This window comes from Euprymna scolopes, chromosome 13, assembly GCF_053919585.1.
Source record: "Euprymna scolopes isolate OS-2025 chromosome 13, ASM5391958v1, whole genome shotgun sequence".
Classification (NCBI taxonomy): Eukaryota; Metazoa; Mollusca; class Cephalopoda; order Sepiida; family Sepiolidae; genus Euprymna; species Euprymna scolopes.
Window position 1 is genome coordinate 128,885,641 of NC_136494.1, and position 17,157 is coordinate 128,902,797.

The 17,157-nt window shown below is 29.5% G+C and overlaps 1 protein-coding gene across 8 annotated transcripts in view; it reads left to right on the forward strand.

Moving 5' to 3' along the window:
* The window catches only part of LOC145292188 (oxysterol-binding protein-related protein 6-like), a 311,645-nt gene extending 307,867 nt beyond the window's left edge, over positions 1–3,778 (forward strand). For all 8 annotated transcript variants that reach the window (XM_080138481.1, XM_080138486.1, XM_080138483.1 and 5 more), the window contains one exon: positions 2,825–3,778. In XM_080138481.1, coding sequence (XP_079994607.1) covers positions 2,825–2,930 — 106 coding nt within the window. In that variant the 3' untranslated portion in view covers positions 2,931–3,778. The remainder of the gene's footprint in view (positions 1–2,824) is intronic.
* The last annotated feature ends 13,379 nt before the right edge of the window (positions 3,779–17,157 follow it).

Sequence of the window (17,157 nt, forward strand, 5' to 3'; positions counted from 1 at the left end):
ATAGACAGTTTTCAATATCAAGCATCAGTACATATTTAAATATCATCGCTAGGCTTTTCGCTTTTGAAAGTTTTGTCATTTCCCTAAAAATATCTTAAGAGTTGTTTATCAGGTAGTGTTTTTCTACAATCTAATTTTTTTAAGTCTACTTACATCAATTAGTTTACACAAAGGTCACTTTTATCTCGCTTATCCTACCATCTAATGGAATTTTTTTTTTTCTCTTTTTTTTTTTTTTTTTTTTTTTGTTACTCACGTTCACCCCTAATTAGGCATATCGCCACTTAGGCATAAGGGGCTACTATTTGAGACCATGCCTAGGAAAGATTAACAAGTTGGTGGTTTACGTTACATTTAAACTTTTGTATATCAGCACAATAAGGGAAACAGGTAGCATGAAGGGAATTCCAAAGTCTTTATAAGAAACTTAACAATCTTAACAAAACATTCTATGCAGTTAATATGAAAGTATTTGATATGTTAAATGGATGGTTCAAAAGCATCAAAATAATTTGTAAATTATGCTTTGTAACAAATTACTATTATTCAATGAATATGAATTTAAAAGATTTTTTGCTTTATTTTACATTAAACGATGGTTTGAAGTTCTCAAAATGATCGTTGGATTGAAAGTGAATAAAACTTAAGACAAAAAATGTATTGAAAAAATTTGCAATTTATAAACATAAGATGATGACTTTATGCAATCCCACATTATTATTATTTTTTACTATTTCTAGCAAAGAATAGTCATTTTACTATTTCTAGCAAAGAATAGTCATTTTTACTGTTTCTAGCAAAGAATAGTCATCTTTACTGTTTCTAGCAAAGAATAGTCATCTTTACTGTTTCTAGCAAAGAATAGTCATCTTTACTGTTTCTAGCAAAGAATAGTCATCTTTACTGTTTCTAGCAAAGAATAGTCATCTTTACTGTTTCTAGCAAAGAATAGTCATCTTTACTATTTCTAGCAAAGAATAGTCATCTTTACTGTTTCTAGCAAAGAATAGTCATCTTTACTGTTTCTAGCAAAGAATAGTCATTTTTACTGTTTCTAGCAAAGAATAGTCATTTTTACTGTTTCTAGCAAAGAATAGTCATTTTTACTGTTTCTAGCAAAGAATAGTCATCTTTACTGTTTCTAGCAAAGAATAGTCATTTTTACTGTTTCTAGCAAAGAATAGTCATCTTTACTGTTTCTAGCAAAGAATAGTCATTTTTACTGTTTCTAGCAAAGAATAGTCATTTTTACTGTTTCTAGCAAAGAATAGTCATCTTTACTGTTTCTAGCAAAGAATAGTCATCTTTACTGTTTCTAGCAAAGAATAGTCATCTTTACTATTTCTAGCAAAGAATAGTCATCTTTACTATTTCTAGCAAAGAATAGTCATCTTTACTGTTTCTAGCAAAGAATAGTCATCTTTACTGTTTCTAGCAAAGAATAGTCATCTTTACTGTTTCTAGCAAAGAATAGTCATCTTTACTGTTTCTAGCAAAGAATAGTCATCTTTACTGTTTCTAGCAAAGAATAGTCATCTTTACTGTTTCTAGCAAAGAATAGTCATCTTTACTGTTTCTAGCAAAGAATAGTCATCTTTACTGTTTCTAGCAAAGAATAGTCATCTTTACTATTTCTAGCAAAGAATAGTCATCTTTACTGTTTCTAGCAAAGAATAGTCATCTTTACTGTTTCTAGCAAAGAATAGTCATCTTTACTGTTTCTAGCAAAGAATAGTCATCTTTACTATTTCTAGCAAAGAATAGTCATCTTTACTGTTTCTAGCAAAGAATAGTCATCTTTACTGTTTCTAGCAAAGAATAGTCATCTTTACTGTTTCTAGCAAAGAATAGTCATCTTTACTGTTTCTAGCAAAGAATAGTCATCTTTACTGTTTCTAGCAAAGAATAGTCATCTTTACTGTTTCTAGCAAAGAATAGTCATCTTTACTGTTTCTAGCAAAGAATAGTCATCTTTACTGTTTCTAGCAAAGAATAGTCATTATGAATAAGCTTGTACTGAATTCTTGAAACAAAGTAAAAGAAACAAACTGTAGAGATCATTTACAATATCCATTTAAAAGAATGGTTTAATTTTATTAGAGAATCATATCTGTTCATTAACCAAAGAAAAGTAACTATAAATCTAAGTTTCTAATATTGAAACAATTATTAGGTTGGATAGAATATGTTGTTAGAAAAATATCATTTTCATGTTTTCTGTGACAATAAAATTAAAAATAACTATTTGAGACTTTTAAAGGTGCTTGTGCATTATAATCGTATACCAAGAAAAATGAAAATGCATTTTAAGTAAAAACACTATTACGTTATGTGTTGTGTCAAAATTAATAAAACTAAAATGATTTAGAAGATCTGTTAGAACTATTTTTTACAAAAAATTATCACTCCACCATTTTCTAATTTGAAATAACAGTAAAAACAATGAAGATAAATCAGTTTGTCTTGTGGAATTGGTAGCAATAGACTAAGCCAATAAAACTACATTATTTGATGAATTTTATTTCTAATTGTAATTATGTTACTATTCTATTTTTTTATGATTTTTGCAATTTTCACTAATTTTTACATGATGCATGTAAAATTATGTAATAGTGTTTTTATTAAAAGTGCATTTTTATATTTAATTATAATGCATAAGCACTCTTTTAGGAACTGATTCTGAAGGGATTTTATTTGGCATAAAATGAAATATGACAATGTTTTTGCTTCATTTTATATTTCAGTAAATTTTTTTGAACTTCTTGAATGATTATTTTTGTGAAAACTTGAACTTGGTTAATGTTGACTTTTTTTCTTCTTTCAGAAAAGTGGAAGTAAATGGGAGAGAATTTTATGAATTCACAAGAGAATATTGGGAGAAGAAAAAGGATCCTGGTTTTACCCGAATGTCACTTCCTAAACTATGGTGAAGTAAAAAGAAGTGATTTTTTTTTTTGCAAAGAAGGCTGTGAGGTGATGTGGAATAATTAAAAAACGGCAAAAGAATCCAAAGAAAACTTTGTGATTTTTGTACACCATAACACTCTGTCGTACACTATTTCTCCTCTTTCTTGTTGACTATTTCAATACCAGTCATCCAATTCTGAATATTGTACATTTCATAATAGCAGTCTTTCATGTACAGACGAATTCCAATCTGGCTCCACAGACTACTACTTCCTAGAGCATATACAAATTCTGACAGTACTCCATCATATCCAAAAACGGAGCCTTAAATGAATTGTTCGACTGACAGAAATTGTTGAAGAAATTTTATATGTAATCTTGAACAAGACATCATTCCTACGCTAATGAAAGAGGATTATTGAATAAGATAGAGAAATTCTAAACCACGGAAGTTCCTTTCCTAAAAAAGCTTTATACAGAAATAATGTTGGAGTTTGATATTGTTCAGAGTGAAAGACTCTAGCAGTCTATAAAAGTTTGGCATGTGTCCGATTGTGTGTTTAAAGCTTCCTTTGACTTGTTCAGTGATAGTTTGGTTTAGAGCCTGGGGAAAGTAAAACCAGATATATTTGTGTGTGGAAAATATTCATAAACCCTTGGTCACAGTGCCTCATACATACTACATTTGGACTGCAAATTTCCTCGGTGATATATTCTATTAGCTGCCCTTTATTGGCTCTGTAGTATTGCGAGGGGATACTGGGTATCTTGTTTTTAAAAAAGATTAAATTTTGTGCCATTTGATCTACAGTAGAATGAAGATAGATTTAAGATAGTTATCGGATAATAAAATTATTTTCTTATTCCCTTCTTCAATTTTTTTTTTCTTTTTTCAAGTCACTTATTTTAGCTAATTTTCATTTTATTTTTCAATTTATATATTTTGCTTTTTTTTGCATGATCAAAAAAAAATGAATAAGTATCTTTTTACTTTACAAACTTTTAATGCAATTACATTAGTAATTATCCGTTTTGTCATAGTAGCTTTAAAAATAAATTTGAATCAACATTTCATTAACACTGGTTAATATTCACTGAAGAATTTAGTGTCATATTTTTTATGCAATGAATACAACTATATTTGATCATTTTTCTCTTAAAAAATGAACTGGCTTCATATTTTAGTAAATTTTATTTAAAACTTTATTTAATATAATTTGTTATAGTTTTATGTATCAAACCAGTTTTTATATTTTTCTTGTACCCAAAAGCTAACACTATGAATTTAAATTAATCTATATACAAAATATTTATAGTTTAGTTGTATACACTTATATAAATTTTAGTTGGTAAATTGAAGTTTTAATATAATCTTAGCTTTTATTTTTTCACTTATTTAAAAACATAAAATGTTCTAATTCAATATTACAAATGAACAGCTTAACTTTTTAATTTAAGACAGTCTTTTGATTTTCTTTTTATCAAATATTTTCAATTTTATATTGACAATATATTGAAAAAAAGACTTGTGAACTTTAGATGTAGAATATCTATTCACAACATTAGAAAAAAGGTGTATAATATATTTTATTTTTATTTTCCTTAAACGTTTAATTTATAGAATACATCATTCAATGAATCTTGTTAATTTTTGTATAACATTTTTTTTTTTTAATATTTCAATGCTGAACATCAATTTTTATGTAGCATTTTTTTATAAAGCCTACAAAAATGTAGGAGATACTAATATATATTTTTAAGATGTACTAAGTGAACATTTATCTTTTCTACTATTTCATCATAAGGATGTGTTTCAAATTATGATTTTTAAAAACAATGTAGTACCTAAATATTTGAATTGAACTACAATACTAAAATTAGAAGGAATATATAATGTGATTAAACTAAAGTAATAAAAAGATTAAATAGTTTTTAAAAAAAAATGGAATTTTTATGTTGAACTATTTTATGAACACGTGACTTCATTAAGACATTCAAAATATCAGATTTCTAAATATCTCTTGTGGAAATTTATTGACAAGAAAGATTTAATGATAAAATGCTATTTCAAATGGAAGCATGTCAGAGCAAATAAAATTACATTCTTTATATACAACTTTAAAACTGTTCATCAAATCAACATGTTAGCCACAAATTCAGGCCTGTTGTCACAATTGACTAACACCGATTTTCATAAAGTTTGATCAGATAATGTTTTTAAATGTTAAGATTTATTGAAAACAAAAGACAAAACAAAAGCTTCCGATTGAGATGCAAGGATGCATTTACAAAATCTAATCAGCATTTACAAATCTATTGCACTTTGTAATCCGCTTGTTGGTGACTCCTCTTGATTCGCTCGTTGGTGACTCATCTTGATTCGCTCGTTGGTGACTCATCTTGATTCGCTCGTTGGTGATTCAAGATATGGAGTGTTTGTTTGTTCTTTTGTATATAACCTGATTGAAAAACTTTTACAAATTAGTACAAAATGAAAAATGAGGATTTATGAAATAGAAAAATTTATAAACAACAGTGTTATCGATTTCTGGTTTGAGCTGAGAATTGTGTGATGATTTTATTTTTAGAATTTGGAGAGAAATTAAGATGAGAGAAAGTGACTTGTTTTATTTATTTATTTATTTCTATTTTTATTTTTATTTTTATTTTTTTTGGTAAATAATAAAGCTTAATCCAATGAGTTGATTTCTATGGTTAGAATATGTGTTCCTTTTTGTGCTTACTGTGAAAGATTTAGCAGCCTGAAACAGATTAGAATTCATTTTTTCCCCCTTCTACTGCTGCTTGGGTTTGTTCAGTTGCCTGTTGTCCTTTGGTCTGCTGCTGCTTTTGACTTGTTAGCCTGGTATTCTTGTATACAGATAGTGCAGATGTAGTTGTAACCTTCTTGAAGCATTTTCTACATGTTGTTTGAAAGGTATTAGAATTAAAATAACTTCATTATTATCCACACTAGAAAGATGAAATTTTGCGGCATGCTTCATGTATGTAAATTTTATCTTTTTTAGCTCACGTTTGTAAATTTACTAAATTCCACTTCAAGTTAAGTCAGAGTTTGAATCTCGGGTTTAAAAAAAATAAGAAATTTTATTTTTTAAGTTTGTAGATTTATGAAATGCTTTAATGGCATGCTACAACTGGAGAGTATATTTGTTTTAGCTTTAATGTATATAAATTTTTGTCATGTTTACCAATGCACAATAATCAGTAGGACATAATGATTTCTGTTTGTGATGTTTTTTGGTACAAGACTTTTCCTAAAGACTTCCAGTATTTTTATTATTAAACATTTTTAAAGCTAAGAACTGATTGCGTTTATTTTCTAACTTGTTTAACGATCTGAAAATATTTTGGCATAAACATTTTAAGATTTTTTTTTTCTCTCTCACTCTTTAATTTTCCTATTTTTCATAATTAAAAATCAGTTTAATACAAGTAAATGTTCTAATTATTTTGCCTGTATTATTTATAGATCTTAAATCCATGATTAGTTAAATAGTTCTATTGTGTAAATAGTATATGGAGCTGCTTTTGTTTTGATATAATTTTTTTTTTTAATAAGTGTAGAAAAAATCATTAAAAATTGTTTAAATGGAAACTTTTTTATTTTCAATATTGAAAACGGATTTTGATAGATTTTTAATTATTTTTGTTTTCCATTTTAAATCGAAAATTTTTATTTTTTTGTTCATTTAAGTTTCTGTTCAAGAGAAACTGAAGGAGGGAATACTTTGATTTTAGTGTTTTTGAAGTGTTGGGATTTTTTTTTTAATTATTAAAAAAAAAAATTCAGTGGAAGAAAAAATGGTGAACTGACTTTTCCACAAATGTGACTTTTTATAAATATTAACAGATTTCGTTAAACAACAAAATCTATTTAGATTGTTTTCTCTTTGTATCACCTACGGAAGTTATAACTAATCAATGATATTTTAACAGGTTGAAATTTGAAAAAAAAAAAAACTTATATGAATAGCTTTTTTGAATGCTGCTGGTGCTAGTTGTTTGTCATAGTATTTTCTGCTTTTTTGGAAGCTACTTTTAATTAAAAAACAATAAAAACAAAACTGATATTTAATTAAAAAAAAAAATAACATAAAGACAGAACTGATACTTCATCCAATAGAAAAATGATGGGTACTAAATGTACAAATGCCCTCACAGATGATTGCTGTAGCATTCAAAATGTTTGTTTCTATCAAGTTAACATTTGTATGATGTATGCACCTCTCAATTATCAGACATATCAAATATGCTTTATACAAATGTCCATGTGATAATTATTTCTTATTTTCAGACTCGTTTCCTCATCTTGGTTCTTGTTTCTGCTATTTTGCGTTTCGCCTTTCTTCACGTGCCAAAGTCTCAAACTTTGGAAGTGGCATAGAATTTTCAACCCAACTCTTTATGCAGTTTGTCTGGATATTCTGAGTTCAATCCTGGGCAAAGGGAGCAAGAACTGAAAGTATGTTGCAATACTCCGACTTTAATAAAGGTTAGGATTTAAATTTCATGAAAATTCCCGAGTTCGACACACTGGAAGAAAGCGAGAAAATAAAACAGATGAAACATCAATGAAGATGAACAAATAATAAAAATGAAAATTATTCGTCCCAAAATACAGAAACAAAAAGTTTGTTTTTACTGAAATCAATTTTCTCAATCAATGCTGAATTTCTTTTTATTGCCTGTCCGATTCTATAGCTGACATCATCAATAATTAGCTTAAAGTTTTCAATTTTACATCAAAGTAAAAGCAAAACTCTCAAACATTAAATATCGGCCTTTTTTTATGAATACATTAACAAGCAATTAATATGAAATTTAAGTCCGTTTATTAATAAACAAGCAGGGTTACCTGACGTTGCCCATCTATTTATATAAAAATGATACCAGTGATTTAATAATAAAAAATGCACTGCATTAACATTAGCATTCTTAGTGAAAAGATGGGCTAATTCAGGATAAATTATTTGCCATTTAATTTTTTTTTTACTGTTTATCTTTTTAAATAAATATATTTCACATGTATTATGAAAAAAAATAGCATTAGCAATATACAAATTCAGAATTCAAACCTATCAATTCTTTTTTTATAATCTTTGCTTATACAAAATTTACAGGTATTATCTTTTGCCAGAAATGATGAATTAATACACATACATTTTCTTTATGTAAATATTCTAGTTTTGGAGTTTTTGCTGGACACAGATGAATGCACTATATATATATATATATATATATATATATACATACACACATGAATGATTGCAAATGACTTAAGTTTAACCTATTTTTATCTGATTTTTACATTATTTCTTCCGTGTGATTATGGTCATTGGTATGTGTCAATTTCAGGTGAAACTATTTAATATGATTCGTGTTTGTCATGAACTCAAGCAGACTTTGATGATGGTAACCATTTTATCTTTTGTATTCTCTCGTATTAATTAGAATTAATTAGATTGCATCTTTGCTTAAAATATTCAATAGTTTTCACTTTCTTCAGTAAAACAAGTTCAGTTATAGATTTGCACTTTCAATAATGCAAAATTTGTAATTTTTAAAACTTCCAACTTGTATTATAAGTGGGAACTGCAAAGAGGAAGACGATGAAAGGCATTTCTGAAGCAGTATAAATATCTTCCACATGAATTTGGTTCAAAATAGCCGATTCATGAAATGAGGAAATAGCATAAAATGTGTTAAAAGGAAACAGCATTCAGTTCTATAAAGTTGGTATACTCTGTGAAGTAAACAATAGATTCAGTTCTTGACCTGGACGGCTTAAAATCAGGTGGTAAAACTGGGATAATTTTCATTGGCTGATGCTGAGCATCCATTATAGATAGGGTTTGATTTTTCTCTGAAGCCATTTAGTTTGCAAGGTTTATATGATGTGTAGAACACCATTGAATTCAAGGAGGATATATTTTTCTTTTAAGAAATGCATGAAATGCTAGTGGTGTGGATTTAACGATTTAAAAGCAAAACCTTGCAGTGAAACGAGTTCATCACTGATGTCTGACCTCAACACATCTACAAGATCATCTCTTTCATGATAATAAACTGCATTTTGTTAAATTTATTGAAAAATGCTAATTTATTCAGAGATGTTGTTCATTGTTTCTTTATCTTAAATACACATAAAAAAACATGTATGACATTAAGGACATTACTTATGGAATTCTTAAATTTTATCTGGGATGAGTTTGTAATTGGGAAGAGGGGACATTCTCAAACTGTAATTTGGAATCTATTTTTAGTAGGAGCAGTTTAAGAGAAAATAAAAGCTTGCATGTTGACTCTTTATGCGTAAGTGTTGCTGAATTACGACCACATACATGTTTCCTATTCCGGTGAATAAAAGTGTTTATCTCTTGATTCCTATCTTATAAGGCATATGCTGCGATATAAATTTAACAGGAAATCGTCAATCAATATTGTTTATTACAAGAAAAAACTTACTTACAATTCCCATGTTTAAAAAGAAACTGCCAAACAGTAGTTGAATTGAACAACTATATTAGGTATTCAAGATAACCGTCATCAATTGTGCAAACTAAAAGCAAACTGAATTGATTTACACATCAATATGCAACAATATACATATAGAACAAATGTTATCAGCATCTTAAATATAACACAATATGAAAATAAAAAAAATAAAAGTTACAGTGCCTCCCAGGAGAAATGAATCAAAATCGGTTGAGTTTCAGCTTAATATGACATCATCAGTTATTTATGATGATTGTAAAAAATGTTTTTTTTTTTATATTATTTTTCTTAAAATTTCTAATGCTTATGATTCCGACTTCCAATTTAAAACAAATACTTTTTAAATAGTAAAATGATGTGGAGTTTATACTTAAGGCTTAGCATTTATCAAAATGAAGTTACCAATTTCTATTTCTAAATCAATGCATACAAATAAAGGAATTAGCTAAGCATTCAATAATTCATTATTGAATATTGTTTTAATTTTTATTTATTATTGAAAAGGATAAAAGAAGTCACAAACAAATGGTTTTCCTTTTTAATGATTTTTTTTTGTAATTTCTGTATATCATTTCCATATAATTTATAGATATAAATCCTGAGTATATTAAATTTGTTGATTCTGAATAAAAAATGATTGAAATTTTCTACCTTCTTTTGTGCAGTTCAGTGAATGTTCTTTATTCATAAAGTAAATGTTATCTGAGTTTTGAAATAAAATCCTTGTTAGATGAAAATGTAAGTCAACTGATACATAAAAAATTGGTAGAAAACAGATCTGAAACATGATTAAAAAAAGACTTTCAGGAAAGTTTTGTTGCAGCTTCAGCAATTTTTAAAACGTCAGTTGCTAAAATGATTAACATTAGTTTTTGTAGCTGTTTTTATTTTAATTTATAATTTAATTTTATCAAGTAATCAAGCAAAAACAATTTCCAAAAATATCTCAATCAAAATAAAAACAAAAATACAAAAATTTGATTCATTTTAATTTATTAGATGGGGGGTGGGCAGGAGTGGTGCAATGAATATCAATGTTGAGTGAAATTGACTGAAAGTTCAAAGCCAGTTTGATCTCTTACATTTCTTTACACTATCACATTATTGGGAAGGTATGAACCTAAACCCTCCTTATGTACGAGTAAAATATTAACTTGTGTTTAATGAATTGTATACAATAAGTTTTCTATTTTGGCATTAAATAACAACAAAAATTGATAGACTGTAAACCAAAGTTTTTTTTTCATCCTGCCTTTTTATAATCCAAATATGTTATTGATCAAGTTTGCAGTAAAAATGTTTTGCTTAATCTTGAAATGTCAAAGAAATCGTAATATATGAAGTTATTGGTTTTTAATTCTGCTAAGCGCTGCTTTCTCAGTGAGGGTGTCCATGTGAATAGACTTATTGGTGATATTGTAGAAATTATTGATGTCACTGTAATGAGGAATTGGGAGTTATTTCCCTTTTTAGAACTCTTTAGTTTCTAACTGATTAGTTATCTATGTTGTCTCAGCCGAATAACGACCTCTGGATTTGTGCTTTCATGTTCTCATTACAGTTGCGTTTATCTGTTGGTAGATCAGACCAAAAACACAAAACAATGTCAACGTAATTGCTTTCTGATTTTCACATTCACACATGTCTTTATAGAAAGAGTTCATTTTTCATATGTTGTTAATACCAATTCTTAAGAAAATTTTAATAAAACCACGTTTACCCGACTTTCAACAACTATAGTGACAGATACTTCATGTTAAGTGTTTGCGACAGTCCAATCTGCCCATGTGATTTATTCTTTCTTCTCTTTGGAAATTTTTCCAGATAGAAGTGCAGTTGAACTATCAATTTGAAAGCATTGGTTGTTCGTTGATTTAGTTAAGCACTTGATAATCAAAATTACTCATCAACTTTCAAATATTAATCTTCCCTCAACTTTAATCTCACCCATATTTTGTTAAGAATTATTTCTTAAGAATCTTCAAGTAAATTCGTTTTTTCATCCTCCTCTTCCTCCTTTTTTCTCCTCTTCCTCCTTTTTTCTCCTCTTCCTCCTTTTTTCTCCTCTTCCCCTTTTTCTCTTCCCCCTTTTCCTTCTCTTCCCCCTTTTCCTTCTCTTCACCCTTTTCCTTCTCTTCACCCTTTTCCTTCTCTTCCCCCTTTTCCTTCTCTTCCCCCTTTTCCTTCTCTTCTTTTCTCCTCTTCCTCTTTTATTATTTCTATGAGTTATTTAATAAAATTTATAAACCATATTCAAGTTTTCATGAAGTCTTATGATAAACTTGTGAACTTTCCAAAATGGATTTAATTAAAAAGAAAACTATGAAATCTCTGTTTACTTTTCTTTATAATTAATTCTGTTTTATCTTGCGTTTCTGATGCATTAGTTTTAATCCTTATAAGAATCTCTGCTTGTACGTAATTTATTTTCAAACTTATTTTAAAACATGAGATTACATGATTAGCAAAAATAAAATGCAAAATAAATAATTGATTATTATTTGGTGTTGTTGGTTGCTAAAAATGGAGATTTTACCAATTTCAAAATGACTTGTTTCCAAATTGAATACAATAGAATTCTTTCTTCAGTTTAAAAGTGACATTCAATTTATTTATATATTATGTAATAACTTGAAGATTGTGCAGTGAAACCAACAAATGAAAAAGGAGTAAAAAAACTCAAATATTCAATAAATCAATGTTACCATAGCCAATAAAAGTTACTTTTGTATCTACCTGGCTCAATTGTTTTTTGTTTTTGTTTTACTTTAAAGTAATTTTAAATGCTCTTTTTTTTTCATCTCCAATATTCACTTTTTACACGCTGTTAGCCAACAAAGATGGCCACCAGCACATGAAAAATGTCAGCAGCCATCTTTGTTGGCTAACACCTTGTAAATAGTGAACATTTGAGATGGAAAAGGAGTATTTAAAAGTAAAACACAAATAATGAGTCAGGTAGATATAAAAGTAACCTTTTTTGGCTTTGGTAATATTTATTTGTTATATATTTGATTTTTTTTCTTTAGTCATTTGTTAGCTTAACTGCACAATCCCCGATTATTTATATAATTATATATTGTATAATAATTAATTATATATATATATATATATTATATAATGAAACCATTTCAATGATACTTAGCTGACAATTAAAAAAGAAAAAGACTAGTTTTAAAAGATTTAGATTAAAACATTAATTTATTTTGTTTGTTTTTATATATTTAGCTAAAAATTATTTTTATATTAAGATGGTAACTGTAGAATTTGCCCAGGATTTTTTTTCTGGCAGTTTTAATGGAATAATTATCGTTGGTTTTAATAATTATTTGACTTTAGAAAAGAATTTTGTTAAAAAAATTGATGACCAAAAAAAAATGTCACAAATTTGGTTTTCCTGCTGACTTTTTCACTTTCAGCCGATGTTCCAAATTTTAACAAAATATTTTCTCATTTATATGGTTACTTTTCAATTTTGTTCTTTATTCAATATTACAATATACTTGTTGGGATCAGTTTTAAATAAGTTGTCTTATTAATACCATAATAATTAATTTCTTATTAATACCATGACAGCTTTATTCTAAAGCATCAACTTACCTTTTTGCATTTTTATCCCCCAAAGAGAAAATTACGGTCACTTCACATCTAAACTCTTGAGAAAATAACATATTTTCTCTTGTGTTTGAAAGTAAAATTTTCTGTTCTTCAGTATTTAATCAATTTTTTTATGAAGTGTTGGTTTTTATTCCAACTAACTATAAGACATAATAAATGAAAAGCTCTGTGCATACACATGTTTGTTCTAGCATTTAGTTGATTTTGTTTGTAGTCCTTCTAAAAAGACAGTAATATTTTTTTTCATCGGAAGCAATGCTGATATTGTTTTTGTTCACAGTAAACTTTATTAAATAGCTTGTAAAAAGACAAATATCTTGTCATCTAGTTTAGCTTAATGACTTCAAATCTTTTTACTGGGCAGCTAACAGGAAGACATTCTAATGATTTTATTTCAAATTACAATGGAATTTTTTTTTTTTTTTTTTTTTTCATTGTAATTCATTTTTCATTTTATTTCATTTTCTTTTTTTTTTTTTTTATAACTCTAAATTGACAGCTGCTTTGAATTGCAGTGAAAATCAAATCAAATGAAAACTAGTTGCAATCCAAAGTGACCAAAGCTGGTCCAACGAACTCCTTGAAAAATCTATGGAAATATTAAACATTGTTTGATTACATAATGAATTTCTTTTTATTTCAAAGAAAACAAAGAATAAAACGTCTAATCCTCAAATGAATTGTCTGTGTTTCTTTTTGCATTATTCTATTTCTTTCCCCGTCATATGCAGTAAAGATTTTGGTTCTTTCTTTTTTTTTTTAATTACATTTTCACCCCAAACAAGGCACATTGCCACTTTGGTGTAGGGGGCTACTATCAGGGTCAGCAGCTACTGGGGCACTATGTAGGGATTTGGGCAGCAAGATGTCGGTTCACGTTGCACTTGAACTTCTGCATGTCAGTACAGTTAGGGAAGTAGGATCCTGGAATGGAATTCCAGAGTCTAGCGGTTCTGGGGAAGAAACTACTGGAGTAGAAAGATCTTTTACATCTAGGGATCTCTACTGTGTGGGGTAGGATTTAGCTGCCTGTCGGGTTTGTCAAGGGTGTCTGCTTCGTGGAGGCACAAGTGTCTGCAGTTCGTCAGAGCATTCACCATTAAAATACTTGTAGAACAAGCAGAGGGATGCAACGTTTCGTCGATGGGACAGAGGCTGAAGCTTAGATGCCAGTTCACGGCCTATCAGATTGGCGACTCTTTTTTTTAACCTTGTCTAGGAGCAAGAGACTAGTAGTAGACACACCAGCCCAGATGTGACAACAATACTCCATACATGGGCGAATGGTGGCCTTATAGAGATATAGGATACTTTCAGGTGTCAGTAGTTTTCTAGCACGGTAGAGAGAGCCTACCTTTTTCGCAGCGGCCCTTGCAATGTTTTCAATATAATTGTTCCAGCTCATGTTTCCTGTGAACGTTAGGCCAAGCAGTTTGAAAGATGTACTCTCAAACAGGGAGTCACTGGCCATTGCTATTGGTGGCAGAGAAGGTTTCTTGTAGTTATTGAAGGAAACCAGTTTAGTCTTGGCAGCATTGATGTCTAGAATTCCACCTATATTAAAGAAGTTTTGGTGAATGCTCTGACGAACTGCAGACACTTGTGCCCCCACGACGTAGACACCCTCGACAAACCTGACAGGCAGCTAAATCCCACCCCCACACAGTAGAGATCCCTAGATGTAGATCTTTCTACTCCAGTAGTTTCTTCCCCAGAACTGCTAGACTCTGGAATTCCATTCCAGGATCCTACTTCCCTAACTGTACTGACATGCAGAAGTTCAAGTATAACGTGAACCGACATCTTGCTGCCCAAATCCCAACATAGTGCCCCAGTAGCTGCTGCCCCTGATAGTAGCCCCCTACACCACAGTGGCAATGTGCCTTGTTTGGGGTGAAAATGTAATAAAAAAAAAAATTTTTTTAATGTACAATCCATAACCAAACGAACATATCATATTCCAAAAATGACATAAATTGATTTAGTTTTATTTTTGAATAAGAAAATAATTTTAAGATGATTTCATAGGCATTGCAACATAACTCAAAAATAATTTGCGAGATTTATCTCCCACTTTGTTTCTTGAAATTGTTTTCAAAATGGCAGGCAAGACAGTCACTCTTCATAAAATTCATAAAATTTGATTTTCTTATTTAAAAAGTAAACTATTTGATTTAAATTAATTTTTGGAATATGATATTTTTGTTTTGTCATGAGTACATACATCATACAGATTTTTTTTTTTTTTTTTTTTTTTAGTATAGGAGGACAAAAAAAAACAATGTTTTTTTTAACACTTTAATGGCAGAATTTGACCCCTGAACAAAGTTATGTTAAACAAATAGAAGTTAACAGACTCTTTCAGGAACTATTGAAAACCTTTTCAAGAAAGGGAAGAAAACTCTGAAGGAGCAATGCTAGGATAGAGAATGGTATCATCAGCATAAATGTTAATTTTTATTCTTTGGAAGATCGTTGGTATGAAGATGAAACAGAATTGGGCCTAGAAAAGAGCCTTGAGGGACACTGATAACATTGATATGAAAAGAGAATGAAGAGACACCATCCAGAGTTAATGTCAAGAACAGTATCACCAATATCGTGACGCTGAAGTTTGTGTAGAATGCCACAATACCATACTTTGTTGAATGCTTTTGAAATGTCGAGCACAATGGCCACATCCATAAACCGATAGATTTGCTCGAGTACAATGGTTAAAAAATTAGCTGTTGAATAAAAATCATGAAAACCATGCTAGACATCATGAAAAGGGCCATGGGAAATGATTTTGTAAACATCTGCCATTGTCCATTTGTTTTTTGTCTTGTTACTTTTTAAAGATTGGAGAAAACCTGGTAAGCATAACGTCAACTTTATTTTATAAGTAAATAGCAAAACCCAACTCTGTGTTGCTCGGGATTTAGTTGATGACCTTTTTAACTAAATAATAAAAAATGTATAACGTTGAAAATATAAATGAAAGAATTATAATGAAGAAAATACATAGAATATCAATAATTGTGGGAGCACTAGGAACAATCTCAAATAACTTAGAAAAAAGACTAATTGAAATAAATGGATGGTAATGCTAAAAACTGCTGAAATCTTAAGGAAAACACTTGAATGTGGGGGGAAAAAAACCCAGATGAACTACAAACGCTAACTGGGTATATGGGAACTGAAATAGAAGTAAAACAGAAAAATAGAATATCACCATATGGAACAAAAAAAACTGAAACCGCAAAACTGTAAATTGACTACCCCAACCTTCTCCAAAACAAAAATTAGAATGGTAATGTTAGCATAAGACTGACACCACACCAAATAGTTGTGAAGGGCAAATGCCGATGGAAAGACCAGGAAGAGAAAGAACCAGACATTCATTGGATGAGTGCAAAGAGAACTGGAACCTTGGGGAGGCTTGTTGCCACCCAAGATCAATGGTTGTTGCCAGTGAGAAGTCAATGGCAAGCAGCTGTTGGGATAATGCAAAGATTGTCGAAAGAGGTGGTGGATACTGGGAATCTGAGATTTGTCACCTAGATTTCAGGGAACCCCGGGTGTCATCAGTGAGGAATATCTGATGATGGCTTGTGTGATAACTAGTTAGTAACAATAATGGTGTTTGGATTCTTCGGACTACTGTCCTCATCTTGAGTGTCATTTTCACAATACTTTGGTCAATGTAAGCTCTGACCTTCTTCAAGAACTCATGGTGCAGTGGTTAGAGTACTTGGAAAAATCAATTGTAAAAGTAATATTCTCTTGAAGGTTCAATTCTCAGCGTGGGCTATTGAAAAATACAATTGCGAATTACTTAGACTGGACTGGACTGGATAGAGGTCCTATCAGCTGATAGAACAAAAGCATGCAACTCCGTGAAATAAGGGTTCCATTCAGAATTCCTTCCAGATTCCAGAGTTCAACAAGATACACCTGAAGATCTGTATGAACAGTCACCAATTTTTAGATTTTGTAATGCATGTTCAAAAAATGAGACAACAAATACTGACAATTTATACAAAGAATATATTTTATTAAACGAACAAAAAGCAAGAGTGTGTGTGGGTGTCCACGCATAAGCATGCTTTTTAACTCGCAATGTTTGTTGTA